This window comes from Maylandia zebra, linkage group LG20, assembly GCF_041146795.1.
Source record: "Maylandia zebra isolate NMK-2024a linkage group LG20, Mzebra_GT3a, whole genome shotgun sequence".
NCBI lineage: Eukaryota > Metazoa > Chordata > Actinopteri > Cichliformes > Cichlidae > Maylandia > Maylandia zebra.
Genome location: NC_135186.1, coordinates 9,329,051 through 9,355,945, shown reverse-complemented (window position 1 = coordinate 9,355,945; position 26,895 = coordinate 9,329,051). Strand labels below are relative to the sequence as shown.

At 38.6% G+C, this 26,895-nt stretch overlaps 2 protein-coding genes across 5 annotated transcripts in view; one reads left to right on the top strand and one right to left on the bottom strand.

The window, feature by feature from the left end:
• cep104 (centrosomal protein 104) overlaps nt 1-21,664 on the bottom strand; it is a 41,994-nt gene extending 20,330 nt beyond the window's left edge. For 2 of the 4 annotated variants that reach the window (XM_014407521.3, XM_014407523.3), the window contains exons 1-13: nt 21,601-21,664; nt 20,453-20,579; nt 20,013-20,186; nt 19,537-19,675; nt 18,585-18,647; nt 15,907-15,983; nt 15,384-15,552; nt 12,868-13,023; nt 12,490-12,717; nt 11,500-11,715; nt 10,430-10,597; nt 7,645-7,818; nt 4,735-4,911 (exon numbers count right to left, since the gene is read on the bottom strand). In XM_014407521.3, coding sequence (XP_014263007.2) covers nt 4,735-4,911; nt 7,645-7,818; nt 10,430-10,597; nt 11,500-11,715; nt 12,490-12,717; nt 12,868-13,023; nt 15,384-15,552; nt 15,907-15,983; nt 18,585-18,647; nt 19,537-19,675; nt 20,013-20,186; nt 20,453-20,565 — 1,854 coding nt within the window. In that variant the 5' untranslated portion in view covers nt 20,566-20,579; nt 21,601-21,664. Of the gene's footprint in view, nt 1-4,734; nt 4,912-7,644; nt 7,819-10,429; nt 10,598-11,499; nt 11,716-12,489; nt 12,718-12,867; nt 13,024-15,383; nt 15,553-15,906; nt 15,984-18,584; nt 18,648-19,536; nt 19,676-20,012; nt 20,187-20,452; nt 20,580-21,584 lie in introns of all 4 variants that reach the window. The other 2 variants (XM_014407522.3, XM_014407524.3) reach the window with 2 other exon arrangements.
• Nucleotides 21,665-22,123: 459 nt separating this feature from the next.
• Nucleotides 22,124-26,644, top strand: lrrc47 (leucine rich repeat containing 47). Its single transcript, XM_024806520.2, has 7 exons — nt 22,124-22,741; nt 23,093-23,554; nt 23,656-23,772; nt 23,855-23,970; nt 24,420-24,522; nt 24,772-24,861; nt 26,165-26,644. Exons 1-7 carry the CDS (start codon nt 22,172-22,174, stop codon nt 26,384-26,386), a joined length of 1,680 nt encoding a protein of 559 aa, XP_024662288.1. The 5' UTR covers nt 22,124-22,171; the 3' UTR covers nt 26,387-26,644.
• Nucleotides 26,645-26,895: the final 251 nt, after the last annotated feature.

Below are 26,895 nucleotides of genomic sequence, written 5' to 3'. Positions count from 1 at the left end.
CTCATTTCTTAGGGTTTTCTAATTTACAATTAAAACATTTTCAGCTTTTTTCCAACTTCTTCTTCTGTGTAACCTTCAGCTTTTAGCAGTTCAGCACTTTTGTTTTCAGGTTAAATTCTGGGTTTTTTTTTTTATCTCATTCAAAATTTTTAACTCAAAATTCAGCAATTAATTCATTTCAGTGCATACATTCAGATTCAAGCATTCACACTGCAGTTTCTTCAGAAAATGCACTTTCTAGTTCTATTTTATTATTATCTATTCCGTACGTTTTTTGAAAGCCTACTCCTTCAAAACCGTTCAACTTAGAAAAACCATTCAAACACCATTAGATTCCTATTCTTTTGGACACTGTTGCTTGTATTTTTCTCATTTTTAACATTTATATTTTTAATTTTATTCAACTTTATTCAACAAAAATTTCCCATGTATTTCAATGGGGAGACCCTTCAAATTCTCATTCAACTTACTCATTTTTAAACTCTTACTACTTCAACATACGTTCACATAGAGCCACCATTCAAACTTTAAAACGAAGACAAGACATTCAACTATTCAACTTGTATTTATCTTTTCAATATCTATTATACTTTTTCTTCAGTTCCAGTTTAAGTTTCATGATGTTTTTTCACCCGTTTCAGAGTTTATAATGGGTGTGTATGGGACGGAATGTTGGGGCTAGAGTGAGGCAGCTCAACTGCTAGAGTGAGAGGAGCAAAAAAAATAATCTTAAAATCTTTTTTAAAACTGCTGCTGTGTCCGCAGCGTTTGCTCTACAGGTATGATTTTACCCTCAAAACGTAGCCATGGCTGTCCTCTTTCATCCAATGTGTTTACTATTGTACTAGGTGTTATGGTTCTTTCATAAATGTCACCAATGCACAGCCTCCTCCCTCAAACTCTTCCATAGACTCTAATGTTAAAATGGCTCAGAAGGTTCGTTTGAAAATCAGAAGAGCATGGTGTCTTTCCACTGTCACCACGTGCATATAATAAACTCCACAGACATGAAAACTGAGAATTTGGTAGACTAGACATTGCTGTCGCTCACAGTGAAAGAATTTTGTCAATACGACTTTTACTTTTCATTTGGGAACGATTTGTTTCGGCCTGACTTTTCTGTTCATTTTAAGCAGCAAAAGTGAGGTGCATGTCTGTGTGCGTGTGTATGGAGCCATTGGGTGCGGTCACTATAGCAACCAGGCTCACACCTGCCTGCTTAACGAGCTCTCTCTGCCACTCTGCCAAAATTAATCTTAAACACTTCTCTTTCAACTGCTGCTGTGTCCACAGTGTTAAAGCCATCATTATACCCTCAAAACGTCGCCATCGTTGTTCTTTTTCCAACATCTTGTCTTTCAAAGCTCAGAGATGTAAACTTTTTAAACTGTGTGGGTCCAAGTGGAGGGATCACATTTGAGTCATTCAGTGATTCAAAGAATATGACCTTTTAATATTCTTTCAGATGTTTTCTGACTCTAAATGTTCTTTTCTCATTTCTTAGGTTTTTCTAATTTACATTTAAAACATTTTCAGGTATTTTCCAACTTCTTCTTCTATGTTAAACGTCAGCTTTTAGCAGTTCAGCACTGTTGTTTTCAGGTTAAATTCAGTTGTTTTTTTTGTTTTTTTATCTCATTCAAAATTTTTAACTCAAAATTCAGCAATTAATTCATTTCAGTCCATACATTCAGATTCAAGCATTCACACTGCAGTTTCTTCAGAAAATGCACTTTCTAGTTCTCTGTTGTATCTTCCAACCCCTTTTTCACTCTGGCTTCCACCTCAGAGTAGATCACCCTAGTAACAGTGGAAGAAAACGGAAATATGTTAGCTAAACCGTAGCTGAGCTGTCGAGGGGGACAGTCACAGGAGCCCAAAGACACGATAAACTAGAATTACTATCTAAGGGCCGTGAACACGTGAAGGTGTGGTTAACAGTAACATGTATGGAAGGCTTTGAATGGAAATAATATGTGGGGATTAAACATGTTTGTAAGTTTTGTGAAATATGCTCACATTCCAAAAAATGACTCTTCACGCTCAATAAACTTGAAATGAAATTCTGAGTAAAATGCTACTGAAATATACATAGTCAAATATGTATTTTTTCAAATAATTACTCATTATGGAAAATGTGCTTAGTATGAACTGAATGTATACCAATCAAGTAAATTTCATTTGACCAGATTTCATTAAATCTCACATTTTACGCTGTACTGATGTAACAGAATTGAAAAACTTCCATGAATGAGGATGGAGTTTTCTTTGCTCCTGAGCTGTGGCCTTAAAAAGTATTCTGAACTACTACAACAGTGAAGTTGACCTTTTGCATGTAAAACCTTATCACTTCAAAGTCTGTCATAATCAGTATCTGGGCTTTCTCCAACTGAAAATGACCTTGATATTCAACTGTCATCAGTTCATCCTTCATGTGAATTGAGCACTTGTGCTCGTGTCTTTTTAAAGGGAAAAAACATTTTAGGTGCTTCATCTGCCAGATTCAGTCAATTCAGTAACTTACCTAGCTGCTAGAGCAAATCAAATGAACATAGATAAGCTATGTATGTTTTGCAGTATCATTCAGATCTTTCTCCCTAAGTGTGACAGAAATACGATAACATGGGAAAGTACAGTACTGCAAGGAACGCTCACATGCGCAGTCACCACAATGATGATACGGGCTCAGCTTTGTGGTTTGTCATGATTGCTTTTGTACCCTCAGGAAGAGTGTAGCAGTTCTGTGTTTGTGCAACAGGGATAATTCAAGCAGCCAGATTGAACACTCTATTCTTTCAAAAAGAAAGTTGCATTACTTATTGTTATGTATCAGACTGAAACTAAACCAAACCATTTCTATTTTTCTGTCTTCACCGTGAGAAATATTAACACCTCTGTTGCAATTTCTCTGATGATGGTTTGTTAAAAGTGCCCGATGTTAACAAGAAGAAGTCTGCGGGTAAAATAGCTCCAAATCTGATTAGCAAGGTGGATTAAGGGATATTGAAGGGAAACATCGGGGACAAGGCAACTAAGTAATAAAAATAACTGGCAATTCATAAATTTCTCATTGACTTTCAGTTTAAACATGCTGTCTGCTCGTGTTTTACATGAAAGCAGAAAGTGTGACAGTCAGGAAAGAAGCGCAGCGGTCCTGTTACATCTCAATTCAGGCAGAAAATATTTTCCAAGCAAACACATGTGGCAGTCAATACAAAAAAGGGTTAGGAGCTATGCAAGCATGCCCAAGCATGCAAACACAGTCCGTGCAGTTCCACCTATGTGGCTTTGGCTTCAATAGGCGGAGAAACTCAGAGGACAAACCTAACAATTTGCTCAAGACTAGGGTTGAATTGGGAGTGGGACGGGGCGGTGCGCGCGGGGGGGGGTAAAGTAGGAGTGGTTAAAAATTACGCACATTTTTAACAGATTCATGAAATCCTTTCCATGAATCCAAGAGGTTTACTTCATATCTGAGTTCACACACTGGTTGGAAAAGCACCAGATTACAGGCATGCTTTTCTCTCTCGTATTTTGACTCGCTCAGCTAATTTAAAAGACCAGGATGTCTTGGAGAAACATGATAATAATGACACGAGGGAAGAAAAAAACTTTTGGAATGAGACACCTGCCATAAGTGTCTTGATGTAATCTCTAATCTCAGCCTCAAAGCTGGTCCAATATGATAAAACACTATGTTAAACTGCACAGTGGACATACATCTGAACATTAAGAAATTTTCACATTTCAGCACCGGCGGTGGTACGCGTACATCACAAATTCTGCAGTTTTTGCACAGTTTGTGAGCCTTTACCACGAGGTGCACACAGAAAAACGAAATCACTAAATACCTTGTTCATATTCGGAGTTTTCCTCAACAGAAATCCTTTAGCTAAATTAATAAAACTGACCTCATGTCATATGTGTCCCTAGACATACTGTCAATCTACCGAACAGCACATACTGTAATACTGCAAGACTGTGGCTTTTTCTTTTACTGTTGCCAGAATAAGTTAATAAAATTGAGAGTAACATTAATTTGAAAGTGACGCATGTCTGAACAAATGACTAAAGCCAGCAGCATTACATGTACTGGTTCTCAAAAAGGTTTCGGAGAGGAGTACGAGACAGTTTGTTGGCCTGCTTCAGTTTAACAGTTGGATAGTTTGCACATAGATATTAGGTCACTGCTGGAAACCAAAGGAGTGCAGGAGACGTTAAAGAGGGTGCCAGCAGTGACAACATTGACTCAGCTGACTGGACATTACTGAGGGCCTGTTTACGTAAATGAATGGCCACAGAAGGCCTGGGAGGGACTGCTGCTTTTCTGTAAAGTCGCACCATAACTACTGACCCAAATTTAACAGAAAGTCAGCTTATAGGACCTTTCCTTATCCTTTTCTACTTTGAAGTGGAATGACACAGATTTCCATATTTTATATAGTTTATATAGTACATATCATGCTGTAATTGCTCTTTCCAGAAAGGAATTAACTATGAATTGAAACACTGCCTTAAAGAAAAACGGCAGTCAATTGTTTAATTATTTATCTGTGAATGTGTATCTTTTTATTTGAGCTTTTGAAATGTTTAATTATTTAAACAAAGTTTGTCCTACTTGACCTAGTAGGCTTTATTTAATTGCACACCCAAAGAAAACACATTAGTACATTCATATTTATAAGTGACATAATTATCACACCAAACATATTTATTATGGTTCAGGTTGTTTACCGTCATAACATTTTCCAGGGTGAAGCCAGAGTTTTCTGTACCAAGTTCAATGAGCAGTTTCTCGAGTAGCTCAGCCCGACTCTCAGCCAGGCGAGAGGGAAAGTTGGATTTGAAGGGTTTCACCAGCTCACCAGGGATCATCTGCAGGGCCCTGACATCCTTCAGAACAGCAATTTCCTACATGAGGGACAAGAGAAATAGACAGCAAGTTTTAAGGGGGGCGTAAATCACGCAATGTATTTGTAGACTTGCACCTGCAAGTCTTGTAGACTTGTAGTACAGAAGTAATGCAAGTGCTATGTACCTCAAACAAATTACAGTGTATGCTTGTGATGCTGCACACGGTAATTTGTCATTCAACATTGGCCTCTGGCATAGGCACAAGTCGTGACAGAAAATACAAGCTGACAATCGGAGTAAAACTGAAGAAGGGTCTTAGAAAACCCTGTCATTGTTTTAACCACATCAGGTGAGTGGAATGTATGTCGGAAATATAGGAAGACACGCAGAAAAGAAGTGTGCAACTGGCCCTCGACACACAAAGAACGATTCAATCAGTCCCTGAGTCAAGCTCTGAACACAATCCAGCAGAAGAGGGGCTGCGAGCTTAAGTCTGCAAGCTACTGAGCGAAAGGGCACCCACCCTTTCTTACTCAACACACGCCCATCCATGAGCACACAGGAACGAATTTGACTAACCAAATACACAAATATACAGTGTACATCATCTGTCCATCCAGCAGCCAAGAAACATTTTCTTCTTTCAACCCAAAAGTCCAAATGAAAGCGTGCTTGTGCAATAAAGAGAATTTCATAGTTGAATTACAGTTAAAACAGAATAACTGACATCAAATGATTATTGTGCTGCATTATGTTTTGTTATCTTGTTTGTTATCTTGCACCAGTACAGAGCACAAATTATACCTACCTATACCACTCCACTTTGGTAATGAAATCACACAAGTGGTGACTTCAGCGTCTGGGGCCTGTCTGAAGGTTGTGCAGTTTGTTGCAACACCTCAAGACACTTCCTTACTCGCCTTCTGTTTCTAGCTATCTAAAATGCAAAACTCCCCATAATTAAATTTATTTATAATTGACTGCTCTCTTTTAAATATAACTTGTAAGCGATCGTTTAGCCTCCATTTGAGCACACAGACCTATCTTAACGGTTGTCGATTTACATGTCAGTGCATGTGCACTATCACTGCATCACTGTTTCCATTCCTTAGTCTTGCAATAATCACTTTAACACTTAAAGTTACAGCATGTAAGAGCCGAAGCGTTTCACTAACTCAATGCCATTCAGCATTTTAAGAGTATGTCTTCTTTCTTTTTGTAGTGTTTAAGCACTGCTGACGTGTACACACGGAGCTTAGTAGTTTCTACTCATTTCCTGACCACTAATATTACGTGATGCAAGTTTATACGTTAATGTCAAATCATCACTACATGAATAGTTCAGGTCTCTCCATCCATGTCTACATCAACCGGGTTTATAAACAAACAAAGCAAAAACTAAATGCACAGCTTGCATCTCAAAGCCAAGCCAGGAGCTACAAAGAACCTGTAAGAAGGAATGTTGTCCTGCGTGCTACGTAGTGCATGCTTCAAGTCCACAATCAGTCACCACACCTTACATTAATTATGCATGAAACTGCTTTGTCCATTGTCTTCTTTTTATGAATGCCTTTAGAAATATTGGACAGATTAGTCATGGCTGGAGTTTTCAATGCTTAGAAAAATTAACTGGACTAACTAGACCTAAGTGTTGCTATGATGTTTTACACTTTCATAGAAGTCATCTTCCACACTCCTAATAGTATTTCTACTTAAGGGGATAACTAATAATTATTTTAAGAAGCATTTTGATATATTTACCAGTATTTAGCCCCAACTTTAAAGTGACATTCTAAGAAAACATCATTTGTTCATTTTTACACTGGAATAAGGACCTTGGATGTTTATGCACAAAGAACAGAAAATATTATACTTTGCAACAACCAATCCAGTTTTAGGGAGATGAAACAGCATATTGTGCTAAAAATGGTGCCTCAATCCAGATATACAGAGGCATCACACAAAAGTAATACTTTTTGGAGGAGCACTGGGAGGAAAGTTGGATTGAATTTTGCACATGTTGGAACTCTTCGGTGTCTTTGATTATAGTGTAGTATTTATTAATACTAATTTGAAAATAACTTTGAATGCAGACTCATGGTGGCTGCCTAAATGAGAAATAAGCAAAGATTTTTACCATTGTGTCATTGTGTGGGAAATTTAGTACTCAACAGGGAAAGCTGTTTAGCTTTAACAAATCCCAGCTATAACATTAGACTGCCATATTTTCTTTATGTACCGTAATTATAAATGGAAAAAGCATGACCTAACTCAAGATGTGACGTTTCAACACACCCACATGCTAATCCTACTGCAGTATATTTTAGTGCTGGCTCACTCTACCATTGTTGTTTGGTTGGATATCAAAGCAAAACTTGGAATTTACCAGTAACCTACCAACAACACAAGCATGGGAATAATGTGAGATGACTCATCAAAAGATTCTGAGAATCTGTAGAAATCTCTGTGTAACTTCTAGCTTCACTGTTGAGCAGCTACAATGTCATACCAGACAAGAATAGGGCATTCCTCTGGTGTAAAAACTGTGTAAAACTATGCATGCCAAAGGTTGTTACTGCTGGCATTCTTTTTTCTCCAAGTTCACCAGTTCATCCTGTGAGTTAGGTGACTTTTTTGTTTGAATGAATCATAGGTCAGTTGGTTTTTCTAACATATCATAAATAAAGGTTTTCACTTAGCAAACACACAATAAAAAGAAGATGGGAGAGAGCAGGGTGACACAAAAGACCGAAAGGTTGATGAATAGTGTTGGGTCTAACTGTACAATACCTGTATGAAGGCAGAAACTGTGGCCCGAACGCGAGTAGTGGAGTCTCCGGTCCTGGCAAGCAGATTAGGAAAGGTCTGCTCCAAGCAGTGGGTCACCTCAGCTCGGCCCAGCCCTACACCTGGGATCAGCTGGCTTAGCATTAGCCGCAGCAGCTTCAGCGAGGCATGTAGAACCTAAAGCAAGATCCTTTTGTAATGAAACTTAAAACTTGGTGCTCTTTCTAAAATCTTACTACAATGGTAGCACCATATGTACTCATATATCTCTGTATGGACCTACCGCCTCCCACCAATTAATGAGCAGACACAGTTATTAACATCTATGTTTGATATCTTTTCTCTTTTTGTTTTTTAAAAATATGTTAAAGAGGTCTGAGAGAGACACTGATGCTAAAATCCTCATAAAGAAGAAGAAAAGCCGCAAATTAAGGCTGTAAAAGAAAAAATATTCCAAATTAAGCAGAGTAAAGGTAGTGGAAGATTAAATTAAATTTAAAGTAAATTTTGATCAGATTTATATGTTAAATTAATAAATAGTCAGTATGATTGACATTTTAAAAGTAATAAAAGTTATGCATTTTGCACTAGTGTATGTACTTGAAGACCTAATCGCTGCTCATACATTTGTAATTTATCCCTTGCAACAGCTAAAATAAAAAAAAATCTGATGCGCAACACAGGTCCTACCATTACACAAAAAAGTCGACCCTAATGGCCTAAATAATCGGCATCCCATCTCAAAAATGCCCTGCTTATCAAAAGCCCTTAGATTCCTTTATAAGTGCTGAACTGTGACTGTACCTGAATTTTAACATCAGAACAGTCAGAATTTAAATCATGCCACAGTACAACGAACCTTAATAACCATCAGTATTGTGTTACACTTTTCGTACAGTTAACATTTCATTCAGTAGATCATGGCATTCTGATTGAAAAGTTATGCTCAGTCAGTTTACATGAAAAGTCGTTTTTATGGCAGTCTTTCTCATAGAACTCTGAAAGGAGTCTTCAGATTTTTCAGGTTAGTCCATTTTTTCTTACTATAGGTGTTCCACAGGGATCCAGTCTTATATACCTCTTCTGTTTATGCCATATACTATCTCTGCTACCTATAGCAGCAGAGCTAGTATGCATAAACTACCATGCTTATAGAGTTTTTAAAAAAATTATTATGCCACTGACTATTGCAAAACTACAGTCTGCTTTTGATACATTTCCAAAAACAACTAGTCAATCATAAGCTGGGAGAGCTGAACTGGATCTAAACTCTGCTAAAACTGGGTGTGATCTATTCACAAGATTAGGTAAAAGTAAAGAGCCTTTGGTTTATATTCCAACCCTTCATCGTCAGAAATACTTTGGACTTTTTTAATGCTCTTTCTCTTCTCTATAAAATCACTATACAGTAAAAGGTTTTGTCTGTACTTGTTTATAGTGACACTGCATTGTAATAAAAAAGTGTGATGGTACTCCATATCTAAGAGAAAAGAGCAGTATTGCATGTTTATTTACCAAAAGCTCTGCAAAGATTTGCTTACATCTGCCTAATTTGGATGTCAGGTTTCTAAAATTAGCCATTCGCCTTGTTCACAGCTGAACAAACTGGTTTTAAATACATTAGAACATTGTATTAGATCTTTTAGAATTTGCATAAATATTGCCTGGGCACTGTGAGTGCCAACGTCTATTTAGCATATACATTTTATTCAATTCCACAATTGTATATAAATTTAGGACAAAAAGTATGCAAATGTGTGTTTGGTTAATTGTCTTTGTTGTAACAATCCTTCTTGGCAATAAATCTTATACCATTTATTTATAAGCCTGTTTAAAATAGAAAAAAATAGAATAGTCCTTTACTGTGATTGTACATGTACAACAAAATTGTGGCATTTCCCTGAAACAGTGCCACATTTTGCTTTTATTAAATATCACTATTAGCAATTAATTAAAAAAAAAAAAGAACACTTACCTTTCTGTTGAAACAGACATTTCCTTGGCCTTACTGCGTCTCTCAAATAATTTAGATTGTGATGGTATGTCTATATTAAACTTGTGAATTTAAATTTATGAAAGTGTTTCTGTTCTTCACTTTTCTCAAAAAATGTCAATCAGAGGGGGGTCCTCAAATTTTGGCTAGTGTTTTTCTTGCATCACTGCTCTGTTTGGCTGGGCCGAAGGACTCATACACACCCACAGATACACACAAAACTGAAAGCCCAGGACAAGATTGGAAGTAAAGCCACTATAAATGACAGCAAAATTCATGGCATTGCTTACATGGGCACTGGAGTATCATCTTTTAGCTTAAACGAAAGGTTCTCCCTACATCAATAAACCTGCTCTTACAAGATTTCTGCAACAACTACCCAAGGTTAGATTCAGAACCAGGATATAATAATATTTAATACAAACCAAGGTTGTTAAGCGTGAATTAAACAAGCCCATTTCTATGCAGTATATTAACCAGTTAACATCTTAATGGAGTATTCTGTGCATCAAAGTGACTAGGAATTATTGCAGCCAAGCCTTTTTCATCCATTTTTACCATTCCACGCAGAAGGATTACAAAGCCATCCTTGTCAACACTATTTGTTTAAAGAAGCTAGCTCTGGGAGGCTGCACGTGATACAGGGGGAACATTGTTCAGGGGGTGGCTGTATAAGCGGGTGCTGATTTTTAACAATGTTAAAATGTAGGTTAGCACTGCTTGAAACCTATGTAGTATGTGTTAATTGGGCTTATTTTTATGTTAAGATTAATTTCTTTTGAGGAAATGACTCACAGATGTGACTTTATCCAAGAGGGCTTTTTTGACGAGGAACACAGCAGCTCTTATCATGTTCCTCAGCTCTTCCTTGGGGGTGGTGGGAGAGACCTCCAAAAGCTTCTTATACACAGAAAGCAGGGCGTCCACTCTGTAACACCAGGTTTTAGAATATACCCCCGCCACCTGGGAGTGAATGGCAGCAGATTTACCAAGAGGATGAGAATATACATATTAGTTACATTGGTATTGTAGCATGTGGAAATAAAAGTGTGTGGTATATGCTGTGAGATTTAAATGCAGCAAATACTCCAAAGGCATTCACTTATTAATTTAAAACAACTTTTTAAAAGGAAATGGCAGCTATTTGTTGCATGGTCATTCGAACAGTGATGAACTATAATTATAGTTAGCGTGCTAATAGCATCTGTATAAAATAGGCTATTTAAGTGTTTTCAAAAGAGTTCAAAATTTGTTTTTCCTATTATACTTATTTTTTTAACTCGAAGAGTACTTACATTATCCAGTGTTAAAAATAAGCCAACAGTTAGTTGGGTTTTCTCTCAAATATACATTGAAATCTCTCTGACTGGGCTACTTATAAAACTGACTAAATACTAAAAGCTGACAGGTTTTATTTTTGCACTGACAGTAAGAAAGTAAAGTACTCCAGTGACATAAAATAACACAATGCTCTAGGTTTGTTTTTCTTCTCAGTTTTTGAAATACACTATGACTTTAACTGACTTCATACACCCACTATGACCTTGGAACTGGCTTAACAACAACCAGAAAAAGCACAATAACAATAATAATTACTTTTTTTAAACTACTTCTGTTCATTTCGGTATGTACCCAAGGACAATACCCATGATTTTTTGCCAAAATTGTTGAAAACAGAAGCAACTGATTTGTGCCAAAAAAAGGTCAATGCCTTTGCTACACAAAGAGAAATTGTGCTTATGAGTGTAGTCACTCCCAGAGGCCCACTGAGATCCTGACATGTAGGAATATAAACACAGCGCAAAGTTAACAGCTATCGTTGGCTTAGCTAGCTGTTTGTTTCACATATGTTTATCTTTTCTTACCAGGCTTTCTCCAAAGACCTCTATTGAAAGACCAGCCTCTCTCAGCACCTTCTCTGTCAGGGGTTCTGGTTCTCCACTCATTTCAGTGCTCTGTGGAGTCCTTTGCACTTCTGATATCGGGGAGTGCTCCTCCGCAGGGCTCTGAGTGGCCTCCAGTGGCTGATCTTTCCTCTGAAGGGCTGGCAGCGGCCTTTCGTCGTAAGGCACACTGGTAACCTGTCACCAGAAGAAAGCAGAAACTGAAAAAATATTGACACCACATGCTGAAGAAAATATAATGTATATTATATTTTCTTACTACGGCGGTTTGATTTTGCTATACTGTTTAATGTCTCAGCATCCAAAATTATGATGGAAAGTTTAGAGAAAGCTGATCTGCATTTTCCCTCCTGAGAAATACTAACATTCATCTAGTGAAAAGGTCAATCATTCAACATAAGGATGACAATGAATATTGAACCCTCTCTGTTCAAGCCAAACTTCCAGCCAGCCGAGCAGAGTACTGTCTCCGGTGCCCCTGGGCCAACTGGCACACTGCTGCCTAGTGCAAGGCTCAAAGCCCTGCCTTGAGGCCAGGTTGGGAGCCGCTGCAGTCAGCCAACTGTTGCACGCTTTTAATTAAATAGTGAAACCTAAACCTGCACTAGGGGTAGTCTTAGTAGGTGGTGAGTAAAGCACAAAGGACCCCACTGGTCATAATCTCCTTGTGTGCCCTGGGTTTCAACACTACACAGGAGACTTTTTCTTAAGGTGCTTTCCTATTAATATTTTTTTATAATAACACAGGAGTTCATGGAATTCAGAACAATGTGCACAACTGGACCAATAAAAAAATCTTTGTGTTTATAATCAGTGAAGATTGTCATGTCTAAATAAGCACTGCTTATTTAGAAAAACTGTTGTTTTGATTATAAAGTATGTTTGAGATGGACACGTTTCATGCATTATTTCTATAACATCTAAACACATTTGATACAGGAAGATGCTTACATCGATTTTGAGTACAGCAGCAGGCGTACAAGGTGTGTCAGGTTGGCTGCTCAGGTTGGATGTGATAGATTCTTCAGCTAATTGTTGGTTTTTATGAATGTCTGGATTTTTCCCTTTGCTGATTGTGTCTGTGGATACAAGAGGCTTGGTATAGACTGAAGAACGACCTGAAGAAGACAGAACAGGAGGAGAGTACTGGGCCAGGGTTGATTCTGCTGCCCTCGTGACCTGGTGACATGGAAAGATAGAATAACAGAGATCATTTTAGATCAAAAAGAGCCATGAATAATGCAAGATTTCCCCCGCATATTTTCTCCATCTTTTACAAAACAATAACAGCCCACCTCGCTGTTACCAAACCAGTAGCTGTTGACATACCATTGTCATATCCAGCAGGTTGTGTACTTCCAGCTGCTGGTACACACTCTTCCTGTACTCCTCCATCAGCTCCTTCTTCTTTTTGGCCAGATCATAGTCTTCCTTTTCAATCGCACATCGCTTCTCCACATCGTATCTAGCCAAACGCTCCCCGACCTGGAAGTGCAAAGAATATGGAGGTAAAAGCAGCCCTGCAGCTACACTGTGACTCTACACTACAAGCTTGAACAGATGAGAACAATTTACGAGATAAGATTTATGTCAATTTGTACCTTTAGTGACTGCAAGTCTATGTACTGTTTGCTGCGTGCTGTTTTTTTCTTCTTCTCCTAAATTATAATTTGAGCTGTCAGGAGAGATAGCTCAAATTATAATTTTCCATCTTGTAAAGCTGCGCTATTGGTGAGAGATTTACTACACTTCAAATCATGAGCCATTATTAAAAAGAATTTGCATTTAGTGTTGAGGAGGCTATGGGTCTTTATTTATTTGTTTATTTAATTGACATGTTCTTTATTGGAACAAACTATGAGTGTCACCTGACAGGTTTTACAGGATGTAAAATTGACATCAACTTCAGAAACTCAGACATAACATGTGAATGAGGAAATTCTAGTGAACTAAATTCAGTAGCTAATTTGTTGCCAACTGAAAGAGTTTCATGAACTCTGAACTTGCATCTACTTACAAATCTAAGTGTAAACAGAAAATCTGCATCTTCAGTTTGATGGTTTTCATACGAGAACTCCTGAAAAACTTGTGCAGCTCAGGACGGGCAGTTTATACAAAGCTGACCTTTCTGACATGTACCACACAGTGGGAGACCGTCTCACTATCAGAATGACCCCATTTTGATTAGATAAGGGACCTGCCTGGACACAGCAGGGAAGAGTCAGCAGACATGATGCCCAATGAAATCACTAAAAAATGACCAGTGTTGTTCTCTTGTGTATATGAGAGAACATGTAACAGTGAACATGGAATATGGAACTGATAAAACAAAACTATTAGTGTCACCTGACAGGTTTTACAGGATGTAAAATTGACATCAACTTCAGAAACTCAGACATAACATGTGAACGAGAAAATTCCAGTGAACCAAATTTATTAGCTAATTTGTTGCCAACTGAAACAGTCTCATGACCTCTGAACTGTTTCGATTCAATTCAACTAAGATATATAAATATATGTGTGCATTCGTTCAACATGAGTGGTCTGGTAGTAGATCAGTGACCATCTGTGGAGGCATATCCATGAAGGGACGCACAGCCTTCTACAGGCTAGACAACGGCACCCTGACTGCCATTAAGTACCAAGATGTCTGTTGACAGATGGCAGTACAACAATGCCTAGTGTCATGAAAGAATTGATAGCATTGACTTGTCTGACCTAAATTCAATAGAACACCACTGGAAAATTATATTTTGGTCCCTCTGCTGCCACCAAGTTGCACTGAAGGCTGTCCAGAAGCTCAGTGATGCCCTGGTTCTCCAAGGACAGCAAGTGCTGTCTCATTAGGAGGATGCCCTGATGTTGTCAGGTTTACATGCAAGCAGTTGGGGACCACACAACCTATTTAGTACTATTTTTAGCTGCTGCAATGAAATTTGGACTAGCCCGCCACATGTTTTTTCACTTTGATTTTAGGGGTGTCTTTGAATTCAGTCATCTGTAGGTTGATAATTTTCATTCCCATCAAAAAATGTGGCCTCCATTCATCCCCAGCTCGTTACCTTCTCCATGTCAGTTTAGACATCTCACATGAGTTTTCCCATAGAGATCTGATGTGTTTTCTCAGCATTTCTTAAATTTTTTTGAGTAGTGTATAATTTGACTGTCCAACGTGAAAGAAATACAGCAAGCCAAAACCTTCTCTTGTCTTCGTCTTGTATGTCCCTGCGTTTGTCAGATATCATGTGACATCATAAACCATTCTATGACATCCTGAGGGTGTGATGACAAGGGATTTACAGGATGACTACCTTGGCAACCACCGCTTTTATGCCATGCTAACAAGGTGTCTGAGTGGGTGTGTATGTTATCCAGTTACAGAATGGCTTGCAGTTGGAGATGGGAGAGAAAATATCCAAGTTCTCCCTTGCTGCAGCTGTCGAGCTTATTAAGAATTCATGGTCTGCATGGTAACGTTTTAGACAAAGGAGGTCTGCAACAGGAATCTGAACAATGTTTAACAACTCCTGTTACAAACAGTAGTGAAATAAATCTAGATATCTGTGAAAAAAGTGGTGCAAGTGAGTCCACAATTAAACTAAATTCCAGCAATACAGTTGTTGGAATTTTCTGGGAAAGCCTGTTGTTGGAAATAGATGCATGAAGTAAGGCGGGGCATTTAGCATATATTTGCTTGTCCATCTTTACATCTGTCTCTTCATATACTATGTGTGTGCTACAACAAAGACTTATTGCCCAAATTTACACTACTATCCGAATGCCATAGCTCACTGTACAGTACCTATTTATTAGTACCATGATCTAATTCCTAGCAGCTACAGTACCTTTTGAAGGTCAGCAATAGCCTGCTTTAAATTCTTGGCTTCCTCATATTTCTCTTGCCGGACCATCTCTTGTTTCTTTTGGTCCAGGAGACGAATGATGTGGGCAACTTCGGGGTCCTGGTACATATCAAAGGCCAGATCGTCCAAGGGGGAAATGGATTCACATTTGCTGAGTTGAAAACAGGACAGACGGATAACAAACATTGGAGAAATTAATTATATGGCTTGACACACCTGTCTTGTTGAAGCCGAGATCATTTCAGTATATTATCTCTTAATTGTGCAATTCTTCACCAGCCCCCAAGGGATGCTTCACCTCTAGGTGAAACATCCCTTGGGGGTACATATTAAAAAAACATATATTTCAAAAAGTGTTTTTTCCCTGTACTGGCCACCACCTGCATCATCTACCAATGCACGTGACCTTCAGTTCCTGATTGGTTGTCTTCCAGACTAAATGGCTTTGTTACACAATGTTATTGTCACAAGAAAAAGAAACCAGGGTTCAATGACTTAGCCTCACCCCATGAAGGTCGACTCCAAGGCAGCCTCCAGCTGGGTACTGTTGAGGTAGTGTTCGATCAGCTGCTCTCTGCTTGGCTGGGGGTAAACAGATGGACAAATTACACACACGTGCGTACTGTGTTGAGGAAGACATGACTTTTAATCCCACTGGCTTATCCTAAAACTAATGATCCCTCTGCATCTTTAAAATGTGTTGATCAAACAAAAGTACTGCACCAGCAACCACCTGGATCTTACAATGGTATTAAGATAAGAACACTAACTCACTCAAATACACAAACACATGCAAACGTTATCATCACTCTCAAGGCTATGGCCATATGGAGACTAAGAGCAAACACTGCTTTTACCTTGAATACTAAGCAAGGCATTACACAAAACATTGCCACTGATGACATTCTTGCTCATTATCAGCAGAATTAAACTTAATAGTAAAGAAGACAGACTTTTTCACAGAATATTGTTCCTTCACAGTAATGTGTAAGAACAGTCATACCATGTTGCTCTTATGCTCTCAATAAGAAAAAATACTGCAAGAGAAAAAGACACGTTTGTGTTTTTATATGTCATTTTTCATAGTCTTTGCATGATTTATGTTTAGAATAGAGATTCTTTTTGGTCATATTTTTTAGTTTCGTGGGGCACCAAATGTTTTGTTTGGATTGTACGCCGGTCCAGACTCTTTTAGTGCAGAGACATGCTCTTGTAACAGTATGTCTCTGTATCATTGTCTTGCTGAAATATGCAAGGCCTTCACAGAAAAAGATGCCATCTTGATCAGAGCATACGCTGCTCTATAACCTGAGACGATGGCAGCGTTTCTAGATCATGTTCATGTATGGCTCCTTCTTTGCATAACAAAGCTTTAACCTGCACTTGTGGATTTCTCCACGAGCTGTGTCCACAGACAAGGATTTCTGGAAGTGTATTTAAGCCCATGCAACAATTTCCACGACAGCATCACATCGGCTTTTAAGCCGCGTCCCTTCTACACAGCATTCTTGAAAATTTCTGATGATATTAAGTCTTCATAATTTAACACTGAGGAACGTTATTCCACAATTTCTAAACACAGTTTTCTACAGATTTGTGAAAATGTGGCTCTCTGATGTTCTTTTTTTTACCCAACCATGTTAATGACCAGTTAACATAATTAGCTGAAAAATGTTTTTACAGCTTTAACTTGTAAGTATCACTTAAAAGAAACCTTTTGTTTCTCCCATTCCAACTTTGAGATGTGTTGCAGCCATCAAACTAAAGATGTAGGGTTTAAAATTTTTAAAAATAAAAAAACTAAATCTTTTATATATACCGTTGTGAATAAAACATGGCTTTATGAGATTTGCCAACCATTGCATTCAGTTTTTATTTACATCTCACATACATCAGTTACTAATATTTATTTTCTACTGTGAAAAACCAAGTTAAACAAAATTAATTTTGATATTTTTATGACACTTTGCACAACCAAAAGCACAGGTAAAAAAAAAGAAACAAAAAAAAGACATAAAGACAAATATGGTTTGGTATTGTAAATGTTCGCTCATTGGTACACTTGTATAGCGCAGTGGGACCACTGCATAAAGCATAGTCATTGTTAATATTATTAGTAATATGTGGTAAATGTCTTTTAAAATGCACATTCTAAAAAAAAAACTACGATAACAGAAAAATGGCAACGGTGAGTTTCAAAGGTTAAAGTTAAAGAAGTTGTTATTAAACTGATCATTGTAGTTGACGAGCTGCTGTGATTTTTTTTTCCTTTTCACAATTTGGATTGCTAACAATTTAAAGCAGCCAAAAGTTAAGCTTTTTCTTTGTATTCACACCACAGTGTCTCTTCCATAACTTCCACCCATAAGGCAGATATAGGAGAACAAGATCTAGCCGACCCTCTGGGCAAGATCACTGCTGTGATGGAAGTGCTCAGAGTCGGATTAGTAGACCAACAATGCAAAGCTTGTTCACTGGAATCTGTGCGACAGTGTGTCCATGTTTTTCCATGTCTGTGTTTGTGTGTGTGTGTGTGTGTGTATTTTAAGGTGCTCTCACTCCTCCAGGAGCTGTCCATCTGCAGGACTATCTGATTACACTGACTAACTAAAGGCCTCCTGTTTGATACATACTGTTGCATACTGCCCTCCCTTTGTTTCTCATTACTAGATGCCTGACACATATATACAAACCTACGCACAAACACACACACACACACACACACACCACTTAGGTAAACACGGGTGCATCCACCACATATAATCACATAGCACAGTAACAACACAAAATACTTCATTTGAAGATAAAGTGACTCAACAACTCCAATCCAATTATATTGAGTTGATGTTTATAAAATTAATAAGTAAATATAAGTAAGTCTGCACAGATTAAAACAATAAAAAGAGGGGAAAACTGAAGCTTTGAAACCCAGTTTATTGTTTAATGATGTTCTGTGAATGATAAATAAACGCAGACAACATGTGAGGAATACTTGACAAGTTCTGTTTGACAGACATGTTCATAGCTGTGGTTGGTTCAGCGTAAGCAGACGCATGATAAGAAATGAATCCTTCTCTGAGCGACTGTGACTGAATGTGACTGAATCACAGCACAACATCGCCACCTACTGCTGAGGGGATAAACATAAGTGAAGGGTGATATGTGAGGAGAGTGCTCACTTACTATTGTGTTAAAAGCATTGCCATCCAAAGCATCTCCCAGAACATTAATGGCAACCAAACCAACCTGAAATCATTAAAAGAAGATGACGATGGTGAGCGAACTAAAGTAAGTAAATCAAAAAGTAAAGGAAATCATTCAAAACAAAAATCAATAAATAAATATAATGAATGATAGGTAAGTGTGAAGCAAATAGAGGACCCATCTAATTACAGTTAAAGAAAATGCTCTCTGACAGATTATCTATGGTATTGAATTTAGCCTGGTACACAGACACCAACAGACCCAAGCACAGACAAGACCCGCCCTCCGTTAGGAATGTGTGGGGGTTCTGATAGGATGTGTCCTGCGATGACACAGCAAGGCACAGAAACTTTACGGTGTCGAGTTAAGGCTGACCCACACCTAGAGGAAAACATGCCCATAATTTCTGGTGTGTGGGAGTGGTACCCTTTTCTTTGTCCAATGGCTGAATGACACATCCATGGCGCCATGTAAAATTACTTGAACCTTTGAACGATTAATAATAAATTTTCACAACCTTTATTCGTCTTCACTCATAAGAAAAATTAACCCGACATATAACACCCCATATTTCCTGTTTTTAATGACACAAGCAGTTCAAAGTTCAATAAATAACGAAAGAGAGCTGTAGGAGTTCAAGGTAAATAAAATCATTATAATAATGTAAATTCTATAGATTTTTTAGAAAACAGGCTTCTTCGGGGATAGCATAAGAAGAAAGCAAAAGGATTCAATCGGGCTCTTCTCCACTAATGTAAATGCACATAAAGCTTGTGAAGTATAGAATATAACTGACAACGTGATTACAGCAAATTAATTCTCTGCATAAATAAGCAGAATTCATAAAAAATGCAAGCCTTAACCTTCTCAGACCAGACTACCCTTAAATAACTCAGTGGCCACAGTGCATTGTTACCATGTAACAGAGTACCTGATTATGGTGATTGTAACGGTTGCCATAGTTTCTGTGGAAGGTTATTCTCAGATATGTTCCAACGGCATCTACATGGACTGACTTCAGTTCCCGAGCTTTGAAGCCTGTCTTCTCATTGTCCGACAAAGACACATACCTATGTGAAAGTAAAGTTTTGTTAGTCTGGGTCAAAATTCCTTCTAAGATATTGATGTAAATGACATTTACAAGAGTAGAAATGATTACTAAATTTCAGTTTGGTGATTATATGCTATCAAGATAGTGCACGTCTCAGTGTGGTAATTCTATATATTCAACAGGAATGGACAGCTAGTCTGCAGAATAAGACCGAACCACAGAGCAAGCCTGCATCTATCCTGTTTCTGGTATGTTAGGTTAATAAACAAAATGGATCCCAAATGAAATGATTCATATCAACCTAACGTCCAACAAAAGGATGTGGAAATTAAGCCTGGCCAAGTCTTCAGTCTCACCCAAGTCTGTGAAGCTGCCTGGGGAACCCTGGAGAGCTCGTTTCAGGAAGAGTGTCACCAATATAGAACTCAACCTTGGTTGAGATCATGTACTGATGAGCCAATAGCTGCAGCTTCCTTACCCTACTTCTTTCAACCAGCTGGAGCGTGATGTGCTGAGGGTAGGAGCACAGCCTGCAGTAAAAGTGATCAACACATGTTTCTTTAAGTTGAAAAGTAAAAAAACTTAGAAGTCACAAGAAAAATGACAAAGGGTACAGCCTTTGAGTACTAGATGCTGGCCTTCAGTTTTACAGGAAATTTCCTCTTGACTACATTCTGATAACAACCAGTGTTGAAATTTTCCATCTTACAGATGAAGTAAACTTGTCTTATGCCTTTATTCAGATTAAAAAACTTGCCAGAAAAAAGTTTAACCTTTATGGTATTTTTTATGGTACCTGCTGGATCTCCAGCCGTTGACTGTAGGTGCATGCACCATGAGCTCCTTAGCACTAAAGTTGTCCTCATGACTGGAAGAGCTGACCACAGTGAATCCTATCTTCCTTGGCATCCCTCTGTTGGACACTGATAAAACAAACAAAAAAATGAAGTGTTATTATTTATACATATATGTCCTACACCTGGGTGTGCCTACCCTGCCTTTTGCCCGTGCAACTGGGATAGGTTCCAAGCTCTCCAAAGTATCCTGCAAGCAGCATGGACATACTTTGTGAGTGGCGCAGAAAACCACTTCATGCTGCCTGGAATAAGTTTAGGTTGGGTAGGGTAGGGGTTAACTGGTTTTCATGTTAGCTGGTGGAGCTTGTTTACACTTTCCACTGTCCGTTTTACAGATGCTGCAACCACAAATTTCAGAAAACAATACAAATTATACAAATTAAAAAATATATTTGAATACATTTAAAATTTAAAAAGCCCATTGATTGGGCTCATATATATTTGTTTTTGTGACTTAAATCACAAGGGAACACTTTTCCCTTGACACCACCGATCACCTTGATCAAAACATGTACGTATTATATGCATGCATCGTGTCAGCTGTTTAACACCTGTTAATGTTAACTGATGATCTTCATAGGCAATTAAAATTCGTACCTGGGTACTTCCATTTTATAATTCCCAGAAAGGCACCTTTGTTAATAAATTAGTGTCTTCCTTCCTATATGGGCTGTTGAGATTGTGACGATTTACGAAACATTCCTGTGTTAACTGCTAGGATCCTGAGTTTGAAACTGAAAATCAAAGGGGTTGTGTTGAATGTTGTCAGTGTATTTGCCCCACAGGTTGGATGTTAGCATAAGTTACCACGGTGATTTAGACAGATAGGTAGAACGCCATGTTCTTACTTTGAGCGCTACGTAGTTCGCTGCCTGATTAATCTCACCTCGTAGTACAACCCTTTATGGGTACAAGCTAACCGTTAACTATCAGCCCACATACCGTAGCTAACTAAGGTAGTCTAATGTCTAGGGGTTTTGAAATCTGATACATTTCCTGGTGACTATGTTTCTTTGCGTCCCACAACATTTTTCTACATTTCTGGTGTAAACAGCGTTTTCCTGCGTTTACCTTAAAGGTATCTTACCACAAACATCACCGCAATGTTGACAGCTCGAAGCCCCATGTCTCCATAACCACCGCTGACAACAACCACTGCAGACATGCGCAGTCGTGAACGTCGCAGTCTAAATGTATTGTGGTCAGTGTAGTTTTATCAGCAGCATTGGCTAGCGACGTTTATCATTTTAATTCGTCTTTTGCACGTTCTTTTGTATGTTTTTTGTGCGTATTTGGATACGGTAGGAATTTCAATAAATTCATAAACGTTTTGTATTGTGCTTCAGAACAGCAATAATACGGCAACAATAATAAAGGAAGTTTGATCTCACCTTCAGAATAAAGGCATAAAGTAGCAGTAGCTTCAAGATTTGTTTTTCAATTATCTTAGCAATAACATGACGACAGCAAAGGCAATAAAATGCAAAAGAGACTAAAACACTAACTCTTTGCTTAATTTCTTAAAGCTACATTTTGATACATTTACTAGAGTTTCGTACACACGCCCATACGTGTATTTCTTTTAAATGATATTCACTTAGTTTGAAAATTTTAAACGGAAGTTGTGAGCTTTAGCACACTTGCATCAATCTAGCAGCATGGATGACACGAAGAAATGGCCAGAAGTAGAAAAAGCAGCGACAGAGAAGAGGCGTGAGTTGGTTTTACAGGGGCCCGCTGTTGATAAGAGAATTTCCTCAAACGGGGGACTCGACTCCTCCATCTACTCTCTGACACTACTGAATTATCTGGAAGTTAGCCAGTGCCCCAGTCTGACAGAGATCCACGAGGATATCCGGCATCTGACAAACCTCCAGAGTCTCATCCTGTGCAGAAACAAGCTCGCATCCATCCCTAATGTCATCGGCAACCTCAAGTCTCTAAAGGTCCTAGACCTGTCAGTCAACAACCTTACAGTCTTACCAGAGGGGGTCACCCAGTTAAGGGAGCTGAACACGCTCAATGTGAGCTGTAACAACCTGGAGGTCCTGCCTGAGGGACTCTCTCAGTGCACCAAGCTCTCCTCCATCAACATCTCCAAGAATCGCGTCATCGGGTTTCCTGCTGACTTTTACTCTGAGAAACTGGACCTGCTCAGCACCGTGGTGGCCTCTGACAACTTAATTGAAGAGCTGAGTGGAGAGATTCACAAACTAGCTGCTCTGAAGGTGAACTCCATTCACAAAAATGTTGTTTTCCACCAATCAACAAGTGTAAACCTGCCTTAATTTTATTTTGCTCGACACATGGCTCACCACAATATGAGCCATGTTCACCAGGGCAGGAAAGCTCTTAACATATGATTTAAGATGGCTTTCACTTTTTGCTAATATTATATGCTGGATAAACTGTCACATTTTTAAACATGCTTTGTAAATAGAAGGTCCTATATGTGTGCCCGCTTGGTTGCTGTAAAAGCTTAAATTATGTACACTTAAACTTCAGGGTACTTTTTTAGAGTGTGAGACTCCTGTGACACTCTGCCCTTGTTTTTGTCTTCCTCTGGCCCATCTTTGCAGGTCCTGGATCTCTCCAATAATAAGCTGAGAGAGATTCCCTCCGATCTGAGTGACTGCCCCAAGCTGAAGGAAATCAGCTTCAAAGGCAACAAGCTGAATGACAAGCGTCTGGAGAAGATGGTCAACGGGTGCCAAACCAAGTCGATCCTCGATTACCTGAGAGGAAAAGGAAGAGGCAAACAAGGGGAAGATAAAGGTGATGCTGACGGAGGACGCAGCACAGACAAGAAAAAAAGGCAGCAGCAGAGGAAGAAGAAGGAGAAGGCATCAGATGAGCAGGATGAGGTGGAAGAGCTGAACAAGATGGTGGTGAGGGTTCTCCATGTTTCAGATGCTCCTACGGCACTTACAGTCAAAGTGAGTGCAGAGGTGAAAGATGTGAGACCCTACCTGGTGTGCTGCATAGTCAGAGGTATGAACCTAAAGTCTGGGAATGCTCTCAAACGGTTTCTGATGGCTCAGGTAAGATCCAAAACCTCACTATGATATTAATTCGGCATCACATCTGACATACCCAAATATGTGTTATAGAGTCCATAAAGAATAGCTTTTTGTTTTTCCAGACAAAACTTCACGATGACTTGTGTGGTAAGAGGACCATAGCAACCATTGCAACTCATGATGTGCAGCAGCTCAAAAGTCCCCTTATGTATGATGTCAAACAACCTACCCAGCTCAAGGTACAAATGACAGAGAAGTCTTGTTTGTTAAACACTCTTTAAAAAAAAAGACTCCTAATTTCACATGTTTATTCACCATTAGATTGTTGCGCTGGGTCGGAAGGAGATGACCGCCGTCGAGCTTATAAGGCATCTTCATCTAGAGGCTGAAGAGCTGAGGAAGCAGAAGAAGAGGCAGAATGTTACAGGCCTCCACAAGTCAGTACTGCATGTGACCTTTCCACACAGCACAAGCTTTGTTAACACTGGGTCAAAGATCTCCATTAGTCAGCCTCATAAAACCTTTGTGTTCAAGGCTCGAACCAATTTTAAGGACAAAAAACAATTTATGTAAAAAAATCCAAGGGACTGTTTAGATTAGAGGTGTGCGAGATGTTTAAACACATGAGGGCAGCAGAGGTGTGTCAGACCACAGAATTGGTTTGAGTATTTTGGCCTTGAGCACTAAGTATTGTTCTGTTTAAAAAAAAGTCAGGGGCAGTGCCAAGACTTCGGCTGAGGTTTCAGAAATAAATACCAGAACACCTAAAAATGAGTTTTAAGTTCTGCAAGGTTAATGGTTTTAATTGCAGACAAACCTCTCGCCTATTCTGTTGTCTCTGTCACCAGCCAAACAGTTTTTTGTTCTTTTTGTGTTGTTTTTAAAGATACCTCCAGCTTCTGCAAGGAAAGCCACTCTATCCATGTCTAGTAGATGCAGAAGGTGACGTGATTTCATTCCCACCAATCACCAACAGTGAGAAAACCAAGGTGTGTACATGTGGATATTCTCCCTATCTTATATTAGTCATTTACATTAATATTTACATTACTTTTACAGAATACAATGGATTTGATTTTTAGAGAAATAACAAGTCAGCTTGCATTCTGTCCTGATTTAACGAGACAGAATTAAAGCTCATCAGAGGTGCTTATCAGCTGATGTTCTGTGTATCATTGTGCTGTTTTTATGTCTTTTCGTGATCTGACGGAAATAATTACATGAGCTTTACTGTACAGATCAAGAAGACGACCAAAGAGTTGTTCGTGGAGGTCACGAGTGCGACCAGCCTGCAGACCTGTAAAGATGTTATGGATGCTCTGATTGTAGTAAGTGCACTGCCTTTTCTTTAGTGAATGATAATTTATCTCTGTATCACAACACGAGACAGGGATGCACAGTTCTGACTGTAATACTTGTTAGAGAGACCCTGAAGGAAAAACAGTGTCCTGAGGGTAGTTTTAAGGGGAATGTTTTTGAGCAAGTGAAAGCCTCAGTCATGGTAATGTGCTTGGTAGTTAATGGAAAACCTTTTAGTAGACTGACACTGCGAGGATAATGCTACTGGTAAGGCCGGAATGGGGATTGATGATGGTACACACGTCTGGTTTAGGAAATCTGTTTAACAGAATCAGTTTTTTTGCAGTTTGCAAAGTCCACTAATTTTTTCTCCTGAGTGGTATTTCTAGGCCGTTAACACCTTGTCATGAGCGGTACTGTTTGGAGGAAATGAAGAAAGTTGAAGAAGAGAGCTCAGAAAGGTGTTGCAACCTGTGAGCAGTGTACAAAGCCGGACTTTCTTAATTGTAGAACTGCTTAAATACAAAAAGGAGTCAGTGCTGTGACATGAAGTGCTTTAAATTCCTAACAGAGGTTTTTGAGTAGAATGAATCAAAGAAAGCAGAGACAATCAGTGACATTAAGAAGTACCTTTACTTCTATGTGTGTGTGTGTCTGTGGAGCAGTTTTGTAGTGTTACACAGTATTTGCACCTTATAATTGGCGTTTTCTTACTACACACCTCGCAGAAGAATTGAAATTTTCCATGCTTAGGCTGATTATTTAATGTAAAGGCATTATAAAAAAATTATTAAAGGAGAAATTTTCGGTGAGTGTTATGCAGCGCATCAAGTTCCAGCCTTTTTCCAAAATGGACAAATTAATTTTCTTTATATAAAAATGGCAAATTGAAAAAAAAAATGCTTGAAGTCCTTGCAAATCTTTTGAAAGTAAAAAAACCAAACAAAAATATAACGTGTATAAAAGAATTCACAGCCTCTTCTCAATACTTTGTTGAAGCACCTTTGGCAGAAATTACAGCCTCAAGTCTTTCTGAGTATGATGCTACAAGTTTAGCATACCTGTAGTTTTTCTCATTATTCTTTGGGGAAACCTCTCAAGCTCCATCAGGGTTCAATGAGATGTTGAGTGTCATGGCAAAGGCTGTGAATACCAATGTGTTTTTAGTTTTTATAAAGAATTTAAATCCAACCTTTTTCACTTTTACATTATGGGGTGTTTTGTATAGACTTTTGAGGTGATCTGATCTCTCTCTGAGGGACTTCTTGGTAAAATAACAATCGAAAAAAATTGCATACACACATTTAACAGGCAGTTCATGTTTCTCTGCAGAAAATGGCAGAGTTGAACAAGTTCACAGCAGAGCATCAGGAAGAGGCGGGGTCAGATGGAGAAGGGGGTGGCCCACCAGTGCCTGCTGACAGCAGCGAGGCATCCAGCCAGCTGATCATCCAGCAGGTGCGAACGGTCGACCAGGACGGGAACCTGAAGGTGGTGTACCCGTCAAAGACAGATCTCTCCAACGACATGAACAACTTGACTATTATTTGGTAACAGTGCATTGGATTAAACCTCATGTTTGTACTCATTCACATGCTACGTGAAGTTATTTTAACAGTTTAAAGGATGGGGCTGTGTGAGCATTGAGGCTCATGTTTATGACTTTGACTTAAACGTGCTTCAAACATACAATAACAATGTCGAACAATGGTTTATTTTGAAAAACTCTGACATTGTTAATACATGTTGCTGATTCATGTAAAGCTTTTTGAACCATAATTACTTTAATAAATCCATTTCCAAATTCAGCGATCATGCTGTGCATCTGAGGCATCATTTTTAAAACGGAGATAGCCATTCATGTGGAAATGGTGGTTGATTTTAACTCGGGGTAGTCACTTTTTATTAGTGGCAGATTTTATTGGCTTTTTTCAGAATTCCTTTAAAAAAAACAACTTTTCAAGTAAGTCATTCCTAAGTAGGTTTTAATAAACTTTATTTCTGATTGTAGATATTGACATTCTTGATTACAGCTGCTCATGCAGAATACAACCCAAACAGGA

Bases quoted from the DNA above. Each gene is read 5' to 3' on its own strand.
- lrrc47 (XM_024806520.2), top strand. From the start codon at position 22,172: ATGGATGACACGAAGAAATGGCCAGAAGTAGAAAAAGCAGCGACAGAG. The intron at 23,555-23,655 runs GTAAGATCCAAA...TTGTTTTTCCAG, and splicing joins AACGGTTTCTGATGGCTCAG to ACAAAACTTCACGATGACTT. The intron at 23,971-24,419 runs GTCAGTACTGCA...TTGTTTTTAAAG, and splicing joins AATGTTACAGGCCTCCACAA to ATACCTCCAGCTTCTGCAAG.